This window comes from Torulaspora globosa, chromosome 4 (genome assembly GCF_014133895.1).
Source record: "Torulaspora globosa chromosome 4, complete sequence".
In the NCBI taxonomy this organism is placed as follows: domain Eukaryota; kingdom Fungi; phylum Ascomycota; class Saccharomycetes; order Saccharomycetales; family Saccharomycetaceae; genus Torulaspora; species Torulaspora globosa.
Window position 1 is genome coordinate 55,974 of NC_050730.1, and position 12,512 is coordinate 68,485.

A 12,512-nucleotide genomic window follows, 5' to 3' on the forward strand; every position below is an offset into this window, starting at 1 on the left:
TTTGGCCATAGCTAACTATTGAAACTGTCAAAGAAGCTTGATCACAGCCGAGAAACAAGCCTCTGATACAAATTCTCTAGGCAGGCCTCTAGAGGATGCTTGATGGCAGCCATGTTATGAGTCTCTGTGTATTGGTCGTATGCCTCGTTCGTAAAGCGCTTCATATCTATCGCTTCGTTGAAGACATCAAAATGCAATCGGTTGGCAAAATGCGAGAATATAGGTCTTTCGTATTTCAAGTACATCGCAACCAGGGGTACCTTCTTCGTAAGCTTATTGAATGGAATTTCGAGCAGTAGTATAAGGTTCTTTACTATATTTTGTAGTTCAACCATGTCGATAGAGTCCACCTGGCTAATCATTAATTTATCGTAAAGATCCTTGGTGATGTCAGGCCGAGACTGACGGGCAATATGGAATGTGATACTTTTCGAGTCATCGCCTTGTAACTTTTGAAGTTTATAGGTTTTTTCTTCGATGTCCACTTGCTGTCTATCACAAATTTCCTGCAAATTTGAGAGTTCATTTCTGTTATCTTTAAGAAGATTTTCCAAGTCCTCCTGATGCTGCAGTAAGGCTACTTGGTCCTTCAGTTTGTTCTGCAAATCCTTTAACTGGGCTTCCTTGTTTTCTATTGTCGCCTTCAACCGAATATTCTCGGCAGACTCGGCCCTAACTTGTTCTCGTATTACAGAAATTGTGCCTGTTACTTCCTCTATCTGTTCAACCAGATGGTTAATCTTTTTTTGCTCATCAGTCATAGTACTGCCTTTAAGAGCGGAGATTTGGTTAGTCAAAGCCATCTTTTCTTGAATCAGCTCATCTTTCTCCTTCAACATCATTGCCTTCTCATCTTGCAGTTTTTCGCATCTCAATTCTCGCTCTTGACATCTATTGTCTAATTCTTTGGACTTTGCTTCGATACCATCTATGACACGTTTTTGTTGAGATATCTCTCGCTTTTGGCTTTCTACCAGAATTTTCCATTGATTCTCAATCTGTGAGAGTAGTTCTTGATTTTTCAAGTTCAGATGTTCTACTTTCTTTTCTAAATCGTGATGCTTCCGATCATGACTTTTGCAGTGAAAACCTACTACATCCGTGTTCTTAGCGGTGAGAAACGGATCGAAGCAAGTTATTTGATGATCTTTTTTGAAGGTGTGAAGCATTATTGAACCGATATGCAGGTCGAACAGGGTCAGATTCTCTATAAATTTAGAAAGATCTTCAGAATATTCCTCAATCTTATGAGCGTTTTTAGTGGTGTTTTCATGAGCCTGCTGTTCTTCATGAAGTTCCTCTTGCACACTCTCAAAGCTACGCCTTAGTTCTTTAATAATTTCATTCGCCTCAGCATAAAGTGCTTTCAGCCGTTCTTTCTCCTTCAAAGACTCCTGTAGTTGAGCCTCTATATCCTTTTGTTCCTTCTCTAGGCCGTCCCGCGATTCTGTCAAGCTCTCCACTTCTTTCTTTAACTGCTCATTGAGATATAAAGCGGTACCAAGTTTTTCTTTGTTCTCCTTTCTGTACAACTCGGCCTCATTCTTCAGTGCCTGCATTTCGTCCTGTAGCTTATTGTTAACATCATTAGCGTTCCTCAAATTTTCCCTTATCAAGCATAGCTCATTTCGCAACTGGCTTTCAGAGGACTTCAAAAGCTGTTCATTATTTTGAAGCCTTTCATTGTCTGTATTAGCAAGCTGTAACTTCCTCATAAGTTCTGCCACTTCCGATTGAAGATCATTTCGAGCTGATTTTGAGCGCTGCAGTTCACGTGTGAGTTCATTGTTTTGTTTTTCAATAGTCTGTAGCTTTTCTTTATATTGATTAGTATCTGATTGCAATGTCTTTTGAAGCTGTCGTAAGCGCTTCAAATCGCTCTCAAGCTGATCAATATGGGCTTCAAGCTTCTTTATCGCTTTCCCATTACTACTTTCTAGCTCCTCTTGAGATGATCGAGCATTTTTCAGCTGCTTTTGAAGTTGCTCAACGTTTTCTTCTCTCATCTTCAGTTCTTCCTTGATGGATGTGTGTTGTGATTGTAGCTCATCGTAGCTTTTCTTAGCGTTCTCTATGATGGAATTTTTGTGCTCTAATTCATTGCATTTTTCTTTTAATTCTTTTTGCACATTATGAAGTTCGTCCATTCTTGCAGAAAGATCATCCTGAGCCTTGGATAATTTCTTTCGATATTCCGATTCATACTCTTCTGTGATTGCTACTAGTTTTGCTTCTTTATCGTCTAGCCGCTTTTGCCATTCAGAATTTGATGTTCGCAGCTCGTTGAACGCCGCTTCCCTTTCAGAGTTTATTCGTTCTTTTAGCTCATCTATTGTTGTTTCCAGTTTCTCCCGACGTTGATCATGTCTTTCTTCAACCTCTAGCAATCGTTTTCTCGCTTCTTCAATGAGGTCATCCTTTCGGCTGATCTCATCCCTTAAATTCTTGACCATGATGCCATTGGTCTCGCTTTCTTGAATCCTATTTCTCTCGGAGACTTCTAACAATCTTTTAACCTCATCCAGCTGCTCCATAGCAGAACTGATTTGACTATCCTTGCTCTGCTGTAACATTTTTACAGCTTCAAGCTCGTTTTTTCTGTCCTCTAAGGCCTTGCTCATTGCTTTCAGCTGGTTATCCCTTTCTGCTTGAATCGAATTTTGCTGCACTACTTGAGCCTTCAATTTTGAGATTTCATCCTTCAATAGCATGGTTTCTCTTCTCAGACCACTAATCAGCTCATCCTCAGTCGGTTGACTGGAACTTTTTGAAACACCTATCACATCATCCTGAACTTCCCTGGGTTTTCCGCTAGTTATCTTTGCCAGAGTAAGTGGAGTAGACTGCCCCGCCACTTCACCTATACTTTGGTCGTGTTCATTACTCGAAGCGCCATTCTCAAGCGGAGCTTCAACAGGCGTTGAAGCCCGCAAATTGTGTCCAGAAGGTGGCGGTTTAGCACCAGAAGGAACTCTTCGAATAGTAGATAGTGTAGAGCTCTCTCCAGTTGCTGCATCCGACGGCGGAGGCTGCGGTTTTGGTGGCAGCTCCAACTTAATGCCTTTCTTCGCATCAATTTCTCGAGCTATCGCCAGCGCTTGCTTCTTTGGATTGAAAGTGTCCATAAAACTCCACGGCTTGATTCGCCGTGGACTTCCCGCTACCGTGAGCATCGAGTCGTCCTGATCTTGTCCCTCGCTATCCGTGTAATCGAACCTTTCTTCTTCGCTCTCATCTTCTTCCTCCACCACCGCGCTAACACAGGAAGCAGCTAGCTTCTTGATATCTGCCATGACCAACCCAAACGATCACAAGAGCAGACTTTAGGAGAAACTTTCTTTGTCTTTGTGGCAAGCATCCACAAACATCTTGTCGTGTTGTGTACTGTTTACATTTTTGTGTAACGCGACCCGAAATTACCAGCTCGAAGGCTGATCTTGCCATATAAAAGCCCAAGATCAGCGACTCCAGCGAAGTAGTAAGTCACTTTGAGATCGGATCTCCTCTATCTAGTAGTTTTGTAGTAGCAAGAAGTATGGAGAAGCTTGAACAGCCGCTAGTGCGGCTGTCGCTCTTGTAGCTACAATTCTCTTACACTTCAAAGTGGTAGAATGGGCTAATAATCTGCGCTGCACTTCTGCAGGGGGGGATTAACGTAGGACAGTACCAATTTGGTAGAATCTGTAAGATCACTCACTGAAGAGCTTATCCATTTAGTCGAAGATATAGGTGAGTGTGGCGTAGCTACTAGCGGGAGCATTTGCCTGATAATACAAAATGAGCATCACCAAAGGGTGCTGTTCACTTGATATGGTTGAAGTCACTTGTGCTAGGTCGCCGAAAGATACTTGGCTGACTCTTGGGGCGGATAGCACAAATAGTTAAGGAGCCAGTCGAATGGTCGCTTGTGTTTTGCTCGAAATCGAGTAAATCCACTGTTCACCCGGAATTGTGCAGAGACTACACACAATAATGTAAAGGCCGGACTGAGCCCATCTGGACGTAGGACCCCCGCCTCGCCAAATCTCATCTAAATAAGCACGCTCCTCCCCGTCTTACAAAATTACTTCGGCTATTTTGCGGAGTCTTTTGGTCCAGCAGATGTCGCACATGTCTTAGCTGTTAAATTCAAGATACCAGTAAGCACGGGAGTGCTTGCTAGTTTCTTCGCTGGTAGTTGCGGCTTCGATAAGGACAGTTTGAGTGGAAGTAAGTGAAGAGCTGGAGGATTTGCCACTATAGGCTGCGTTTCTACATTCACACGTTGCCGGAAGTTGAATTCCTCGTACCTCATCGAAGTGCATAAACTGGCATATGTCATTCAAAGCGGCAAAAACATCTGCAGACTTTCTTCCGAGACTGGTTGGTTTATCAAATTTAGCGCTGGTAACTCTTCTGGATCCTCGAGCGCACCAATATTCACATCCAGCGCCGCCGCCGCTGGATCCGTCGTTGGGTCCTGAATAATTAACGCTTTCAAGTCACTAGACAACTGAATAAATCGATACACTCTGCACTGCCCATCTCGCTGGATTGATATTATCGTGAAAAAAATATCATTCTTTGAAGAATTAGTCTCTTTGCCCTTTTGTTCTCAGATTTTCCGTCACCGAGCTCCACAGTACGGTATATCACTATACTTCGCGGCCAAGGTAACAGATCAATGAGGAACCCCCAATCGGTGGTCTACTTCTTTCCATCGTGTCTTAACCCTGATTTGCTCTTCTTAACAGTGGCCATAAGTGGCTCGCTTATGCCTTTATTACCGTGCGCCCCCAGGCCTTCTCCGTTGGTCCATCCTAATTTCTCCAAAATTCTTCTCCCAATGTTGTCACGACCGATTTCTGGCGCATCTTTACCAATAACTTGTCCCTCCATGGTGTGAAATCTAACCCTTGTTGTTTTGGTCACATTCACACTTGCATCCTTAGGACGACTGACGTCTATGCGCATAAATATCGGACGCTGTTTGAGTAGCTGATCAATCAAATTGTAGTTAGGAAATGAGCGGTGAGTTTTCTTAGTCTTTTGCGCGACTACCTGAGTATGATTTGCGGAACCTATCTTGGATGATTTCATGTTGTAATGCTGAGCGAATTTCGCGATAGTTCTATTTCCATGGGGATCTAAAGCAGGGAAAGTCAAACGGTCTCTATTGCTAGTTAGAAAATGCTCAAATTCATCTCTAATATTATGCACATGCAGGCCAGCTGGGTATTTCTTGGTAAGATCGCTTGAATTTTGGTTCTCCAAGTCAATGAAATCCTGCTTGTCTCTTCGTTTTTTGGCCTTGTGGGCTAATCTGTTACTCAGTTTATCCTGTAATGTGGCTATACTCTCCGTATCAAGGCCCAGAGATTCATCGATTAGCAATTTCTTCTTCCGACCCTTCCCAGTGGCCTCAAGGGAGCAAGTTTGGTACTCCTGATTGCGAGTTTGGCTGTACTTTTCGCTGTAGTGAATTAAATCGTCGATACCTTCTCTCATATCAGATCCAACGCTATCGCCCCCAATTGAAGAAAGCTCTGTTTCTTCATCTGACTCGTCGGAAAGTGGTACGTCAGAATAAGTGGGAGTTGGTGGCTGTTCGGTTGGTATCACTGAGGCCTTTATGAATTTCAAATAGGCTCCATAGCGGTGCTCGGGAAACTTTCGCTCTTGAAGGATGAAATCACTAAATAATTCCTCACTTAGCCACCTGAACTCGTGGTCGGCAAACATACTGAAGCATCTTACGAAGTAGCTGTTGTCAAATGCCCCTAATCTCATATTTGTCACATGAATGTCCGAGAGGTCAACTAGGTAATCCTCCTCAAGGAAACCAAACTCCGGTTCTGAGTCAGTTGCCTCGTTCGTTCCTTTCTGGAGGGATGATTGCTCTTCGGCTATCTTCAAAGTTTCCATATTGTTTGATAAGCGAGGCGACTCTGATTGAGAAGGCTCAGTATCCGAGTCGGATGACTCAATCCAGCTTTTGATCGAAGAATCATCATCCGATTCGTCCGATGCAGGCTTGACATTAGCCAAGATCTTCGAAATGTATTGTTGCACCGGAGTTGAGCTTATGCTCGTGTCCACTGAGACAGAGATACCATCTGAAAATTGTTTCACTGGAAGCTCAGTCTTGCCAACGGTTATAATAGGATTGAACTCGACCGCAGAGGCTTCCTCCACGAGAATCGGCACCTCTTCATCGACCTGTACTGCTCGCGTTTGTGGATCTTCAGTTGTCTGAGACCCTGTGGTATCGACATAAAAGATCTCCTCGTTTTTCAGCTGTGTAACGTCCTCCTCGCTCTCCTCAGAGGCCACCTCGGCGCAACGGTGCGACTCTTGAGCTGAGCCATCTGCCACGTCCACGAAGTTTCCAGCTTGAGATATCTTGTCGTGGGCGTTTTTCCTTCTCAGCTGCTCGATCAAATCGTGCGACGGGTCGTAAATTTCCTTGGCTCGTATGAACTCCATCGGTCTGCTTCTAAAACTCGCTCTAGCGCTGCTGAGATCACTCGTCGACTGATTGCGGCTTCCTAGCCTTAAACCACCCATCTTCATGGATTTTTCGTTCTGAGACCGACCAAAGTAATAGTCCGCAACAGCACTAGGCGACACGAATGACCGCCCAGCGCCTTGTGAATACACATCTGACATCAAGGGATTATCCAGATCCCCATCGCCCATTGCCAGCCCAGAATTATGCCAGATATTTTGCCTCTTTCCCGTGTCGCGATCCTGTCTTCGAGCACCCCTCCGCCTATTCCCCCGACCTCTCGAGCCTCCCCGGCCATGAGGTTTCCCTCGGCTGTTGTAATGACTGTGTCTCTTAGCCATCTTTCAGCACTGCTGGTTGTGCTAACGACAGCTTCTAGAGTTTTTATATTCTTCAATCTCTAGTAGTTTGTATGTTCTTGTAATTAAGAGGGCTATCTTACGAATCTTGTTGTAAAAAGTGAAAAGGATCAAAGCTTGCAAGATCATATAAAAGAAGCACTGTAGGGTCCTGTTTGCAGCGAAGCAACGAGCTCAATAAGGTGATCGGATGATGGAGCTTGTTCAGAGGATTTCACAGCAGCTTTTGGAGTCCACAGATCAGCCCACTGGACCTAGGGAATACGTCGTTCTGGGAGAAATATACTCGTCTGTTTGTGCTGATCAAGGTGAAGAAGGGTCCCATGTTGGAAGTTCTGGATTTTTGAACGGATTCCTTGCCAGGAATGAGAGCTTAAATCAAGATTTTTTGTCAGATGTACAGTCCAGGCTGCAGTTCACGTATAGAACCAAGTTTGTTCCAATCCCGAGAGCAGCTGGTGGACCATCACCGCTTAGTTTCCATTTCTTGATCAGGGAAAACCCGTTGGCTACGATAGAGAACGCAATACACAATCCAGACTGTTTCAATACCGACATTGGCTGGGGCTGCATGATACGAACTGGGCAAAGTCTTCTGGGAAATGCATTGCAGATAGCTAGACTCGGAAGGGATTATAGAGTACACCAGGGTCGGGACGAGGAGGAGCACGAGATTATGGATTGGTTCATCGATTCGCCAGAGGCGCACTTCTCCGTGCATAACTTTGTGTCAGAGGGCTTGAGCCTCTCGAACAAGAAGCCAGGCGAATGGTTTGGCCCTGCTGCGACATCGCGAAGTATACAGAGTCTGCTCAACCGATTTCCCGCCAGCGGAATCGACAGATGTTTGATTTCGGTGTCGTCTGGTGATGTTTACGAGGATGAGGTAAGGCAGACCTTTGCGGAGAACGAAAATGCCCGAGTACTGCTGCTGCTGGGAGTTAAGCTAGGGGTTAATGCTGTGAATGAGTATTATTGGGATGATGTAAAGCAAATACTGGCATCGAAATTCTCTGTGGGGATAGCAGGAGGCAGGCCCTCGTCGTCATTGTATTTTATCGGGTACGAAGGAAATGAACTGATATACTTTGATCCTCATACGCCACAGCCCTCTTTTCAACCCAATGCTTCAAAATCATTCTACGAAACATGCCACACCACTAGTTTTGGCAAGCTGCTCATATCTGGCCTCGACCCTTCCATGCTAATCGGAATCCTTCTACGCGGCAAAGATCAGTGGTTGCAATGGAAGGAAGAGGTCAAGACCTCGAAGATTCTCAATGTCCTGGACACCAAGCCATGCGACCTGGATGTCGTGTGCGAGGACGACATGGAAAGTGTGAACTCCTCTCTGCCAGGCAAGCACAACGACCGATCCACTCTGGTCGATGGGGATTACGTGGACATCAAGGCCATTCTGCAGCACAGCGCAGGGTACGCCGGCGACGCAGAAGAAGAGTTCCAGGACGTGCAGTGCAAGAAGCAGCAGATCATGGTGATGGGTGACCGAAGTTTTTCCTACAACTCGGTCGATGTCGAAGTGGAAAAGATCCTAGTCGAGCAAGAAACCATACACATAGCTAGATCCAACTAGCAGAACCACAGGCAGTCGCAGTGCGATGTGAAAGTCATCTTATATGCATGACCAGATTAAATATCTGCTTCCAGTAGCTGTGTTACCCTGCGCTATCTTTATAAGCTTATATATCAGCATGTAGTGGAAGTAGGTGATAGTTTGAAGCTCAACTAAGGCTAGCCAGAAGGGAAGCGGGTTGTCCATCTATTCATATGTCGCAGCATCGTAACCCAGACTTGAGGTTCTGCACAGTATGTGCATCCAATAACAATCGTTCAATGGAGTCACATAAAGTGCTTCTAGAAGCTGGGTACAACGTTAGCTCGTACGGTACTGGTTCTGCAGTGAGACTTCCGGGTCTCTCTATAGATAAACCCAACGTATATGCCTTCGGTACGCCTTATAATGATATATATAATGATCTTCTCTCACAGTCGGCGGACAGATACAAGTCCAACGGGTTACTGCAAATGCTGGATCGAAATCGCAAGTTGAAGAGGGCACCAGAGAAGTGGCACGACAACACCAAGACGTTTGACTTTGTTTTCACCTGCGAGGAGAGATGCTTCGACTCTGTGTGTGAGGATTTGATGTCCAGAGGAGGCACACTCAACAAGATAGTCCATGTCATAAACGTCGACATCAAGGACGACAACGAAAACGCCAAGATTGGCAGCAAAGCCATATTGGAGTTGGCAGATATGCTGAACGACCAGGTTTCCGATTGCGAGAAGAATGGTGCGCCGTTTGAAGACAACATTGTGGAGGTAATAGCTAACTGGCAAAAAGATCACCCACAGCTTCCCGCTTTGTATTCGCCAGCATACTATTGAGACTTGTAAGCAGGAATATATCAGTTGGACTATCTATAGTTAGATGCAAGCTAGTTAAGTAGAATGACATGGGTTACCAGCGACCCAGACGCCAGAGACATTACGGTCGTCGCCGTTAAAAAACCATTTGGCTATGAGGTCCTCGTTAGTGGTTCCCGGCGGCAATCTTACTCTGTTATTTGCGTGGTTAATGTGCAAAGTTGGCCGTTGCCAAGCAAAGATATCAACGTTGGAACCTGGGCTCTTTAAATTGATCAGCTGAGCGTCAAACTGCTTGCCGACTTCAAACGAACCAATCTTCTCGTCCATGTCAAGAGCTTGAGCTCCACCCAAGGTAGCCAGAAACAACACCTCGGGGACCGAGAGCTTCCAGTGGTCGCGCAATTTTTGATTCTGTTCCCTCATGGCCAGGTGCCTAGAGACCAGATGGGCCTGTCTTGCTACGGCAAGCATGTTGCAGGTGAAACCGCCTGATACGTCAGTACCGAGCCCAACCTTGATCCCCTGGTCGAGGAGCCAGCGCACTTTGCACTCCCCTGAAGTCAGCGACGAGTTGGAAGTCGGGCAGTGAGAAACACCTGACTCGGCCGCCTTGATAAGTCGTGCCTCGTCGTCAGTAAGATGTACACAATGTGCCAACACAGTCTTCCTAGTGAGAAGGTTGAACCGCTCGTACACATGCGTGTACGTTTCGCACTCTGGGAATAGGGACTTGACCCAGCTGATCTCTTCGTTTGTCTCGCAAAGGTGCGTTTGAATATGTAGGTGACCCTCATCCTGCGAGAGCTGCCCCAACTTCAGCAGAAGCTCTCTAGAGCAGGAGGGCGCGAACCTTGGCGTAAGAATGGGCTGGATCTTCGGGTCTTTCAGCTCCTGGTCCAGAAAACTGAGGACACGTCTGCAATTTTGCAGACACGCTTCCGTCGTTTCCCTATAGTAATCGGGGGAGTTCTGATCCATACACACCTTGCCGACCAACGCTCTCTGGTTCCTCGACGAGCAAATCCTGGCCAGCAGTTTTGTTGATTCGGCATCAATCGTCGCAAAGTATGCCGCAGTGGTGGTTCCGTTCGCCAGCGTCCTCCGCACCACCGCTTCGTACACCTCGCGCGCCACTTCAGCGTGTTCCAGCGCCGCCTCCAGCGGGAACGTGTAGGTCTCCAGCCAGTTCAGCAGTGTCGAGTTGCCAAATATCCCAGCGTTCGGGTACTGAGACGCATGTATATGCGTATCCACAAACCCCGGAAAGAAAAACGCTGCCTCGCCGCTGCCATCGACCACCACGACCTCCTCGGCCGCCAGCGACTCGTCGAACTCCCTGCAGTCCGCCACCGGATCAACAGAACCCTCCTTGATAAACACAATATTGCCCTTATCAGCCCCTGTCAGCGACACCCCGACAGACACCGTCTCTCTGTTCCTCAGCTGCCCCAGCGAAGGCGTATCCACAAAGTTACCATGAAACACAGCCAGCCGAGCACCACTCACCGCTATCATCCTGCTCATCTACCATCCTGCCACACTCGATTTTCTGGCCGAGCCTATCAGTTTATATACGCGGGCCGGTTCCTCGAAGAGCGTGCCATCTGCTGATAAGGAACCAGCACATCGCCGGCCACCGCGATAACAGACCGCTAGATAGCAGGAAGCCACTTGTCGTCGTCGCCATAGCTTCTCCAGTTGTCGAACCTTGGCAGACCTTGCAAACGCCGCATAAGCTCAGCACCGGCTCCCCAGCAATGCCAAGCCAAGTGCCATTGCTGCACCCGTCGTCGAATCCAGACGCTTCCTCGCTGTCAACATAGCCATGCTTGCTGTATGCTAGTCGGCGTCCAACGTGGGTGTCTGTAATTGCATTGTGGCGCGGCCCGCGCCAGTTTTCTGCATTGTGACAGTAAAGAGGACAATGGCAGCTCATCGAGTATAAAAAGATAGAGATAGCTAGAGATCCGGCAGGCTGGCGGAAATATTGGGAAATAATTGCAGAAAATGCTGTGTGTTAAGACGTGGTTTTTGGTGCTGGCACTGTACCTTGTTGCTGTCTGTACGTTGCTGTCGCCTGGTGCCAAAACGAGCGAGCTGTCGTTTCTGTCGGACATCGACAAGAGAGGAGTCGATGGGCCAGCGTATCGTGTGGGTAATCTGGGGGTCAGCGGAAGTGAGCTTCTGAGACTGTTTAGGAAACATCTGGTGCAGGTAGTGGCTCGCACAGACGGCGACGAGCCGGTACGAGTGTCGCCGTACTATGACAGTCTCAGAGAGTATCTGTTCCAGGGCGACGAGGATGCGGCGTGCTCGCCACACCGCTCCGCGGTGGCGAAATTGACCAGCAACGTGAATCCGATCCCGGTGCATTCTCACAACGACTACTGGCGGTCGTTGCCGCTGTTCGAGGCAATCGCAAACGGAGCGTCAAGCGTGGAAGCTGACGTGTGGATCGTGCCGGATGTGGAGCGTGCGGGCGAAAAGGCTCTCGCGGTGGCTCACAGCAGGGCGTACGTCGACCCTGTGCATCGGACTCTGGACTCGCTCTACACAACGCCGTTGCTCAGGATGCTCGACCAGGTCAACTGCGGCGAGGCGGGGGACGCTAATGGCGTGTTCTTCGACTCTCCCGAGACGACCCTCTTTCTCTTTATCGACTTCAAGTCTCCCGACAGTGGATTGATCTACCAGTTGCTGATGGAAAAATACCTGAAGCCTCTCATCGACAAGGGCTATCTGACACACTTTGATATGCAGCAGGGAAAGCTCGTCTGGAGACAGATCACCGTGGTGCTGACGGGAGATTTCCCGAACGATCTCGGCATCATCGACAGAGACGTTGGACTTGGCTATTTGGGAGACGGCAAACGATACGTAACGCTGGAGTCAAGTATAGTGGACCAGTCGTCGACGATACGAAACACATCGGTGATGGCTGCCTCATCGTTCTCTCAGATGCTGGAGCGCTGTGGATCTTCCGAAATTAAAGTCGTCTGGCGTGGCCGTCTGGCGCGCTCAGAGATCCAATGCCTAAGGTCGATGATCAAGAGCACTCAGGAGGCAGGTATCAGGACGAGGATCTGGGGGCTACCGAACTGGCCATTACGAACCGTCAAGACACTTTGGTCACAGGTGATCGAAGATCTGCATTCTGACGTTTTGAACGTGGACGATCTGCATTTAGCTAGCAGGCGATTTTAACCATAGTGATAGCATGTAATAGAGGCTTAATAGATTAATTCTCAAAGCAAAGGACGTCGACTGACATACAT

General features: G+C 47.4%; 6 protein-coding genes across 6 annotated transcripts; 3 read left to right on the plus strand and 3 right to left on the minus strand.

The window, feature by feature from the left end:
- Positions 1-41: 41 nt before the first annotated feature.
- CNM67 (Cnm67p) lies at positions 42-3,293 on the minus strand (the record flags this gene model as incomplete). The annotated part of the gene is made up of 1 exon (XM_037283291.1): positions 42-3,293. One exon carries the CDS (start codon positions 3,291-3,293, stop codon positions 42-44), a length of 3,252 nt encoding a protein of 1,083 aa, XP_037139187.1.
- A 1,393-nt stretch (positions 3,294-4,686) lies between these two features.
- SQS1 (Sqs1p) lies at positions 4,687-6,828 on the minus strand (the record flags this gene model as incomplete). The annotated part of the gene is made up of 1 exon (XM_037283292.1): positions 4,687-6,828. One exon carries the CDS (start codon positions 6,826-6,828, stop codon positions 4,687-4,689), a length of 2,142 nt encoding a protein of 713 aa, XP_037139188.1.
- A 208-nt stretch (positions 6,829-7,036) lies between these two features.
- ATG4 (cysteine protease ATG4) lies at positions 7,037-8,440 on the plus strand (the record flags this gene model as incomplete). Its single annotated transcript, XM_037283293.1, has 1 exon — positions 7,037-8,440. The coding sequence occupies one exon, from the start codon at positions 7,037-7,039 to the stop codon at positions 8,438-8,440; it is 1,404 nt and encodes a 467-aa protein (XP_037139189.1).
- Positions 8,441-8,634: 194 nt separating this feature from the next.
- Positions 8,635-9,255, plus strand: SSU72 (RNA polymerase II subunit A C-terminal domain phosphatase; the record flags this gene model as incomplete). Its single annotated transcript, XM_037283294.1, has 1 exon — positions 8,635-9,255. The coding sequence occupies one exon, from the start codon at positions 8,635-8,637 to the stop codon at positions 9,253-9,255; it is 621 nt and encodes a 206-aa protein (XP_037139190.1).
- Positions 9,256-9,309: 54 nt separating this feature from the next.
- GUD1 (guanine deaminase) lies at positions 9,310-10,761 on the minus strand (the record flags this gene model as incomplete). Its single annotated transcript, XM_037283295.1, has 1 exon — positions 9,310-10,761. The coding sequence occupies one exon, from the start codon at positions 10,759-10,761 to the stop codon at positions 9,310-9,312; it is 1,452 nt and encodes a 483-aa protein (XP_037139191.1).
- Positions 10,762-11,244: 483 nt separating this feature from the next.
- On the plus strand, positions 11,245-12,441 carry AIM6 (Aim6p; the record flags this gene model as incomplete). The annotated part of the gene is made up of 1 exon (XM_037283296.1): positions 11,245-12,441. One exon carries the CDS (start codon positions 11,245-11,247, stop codon positions 12,439-12,441), a length of 1,197 nt encoding a protein of 398 aa, XP_037139192.1.
- Positions 12,442-12,512: the final 71 nt, after the last annotated feature.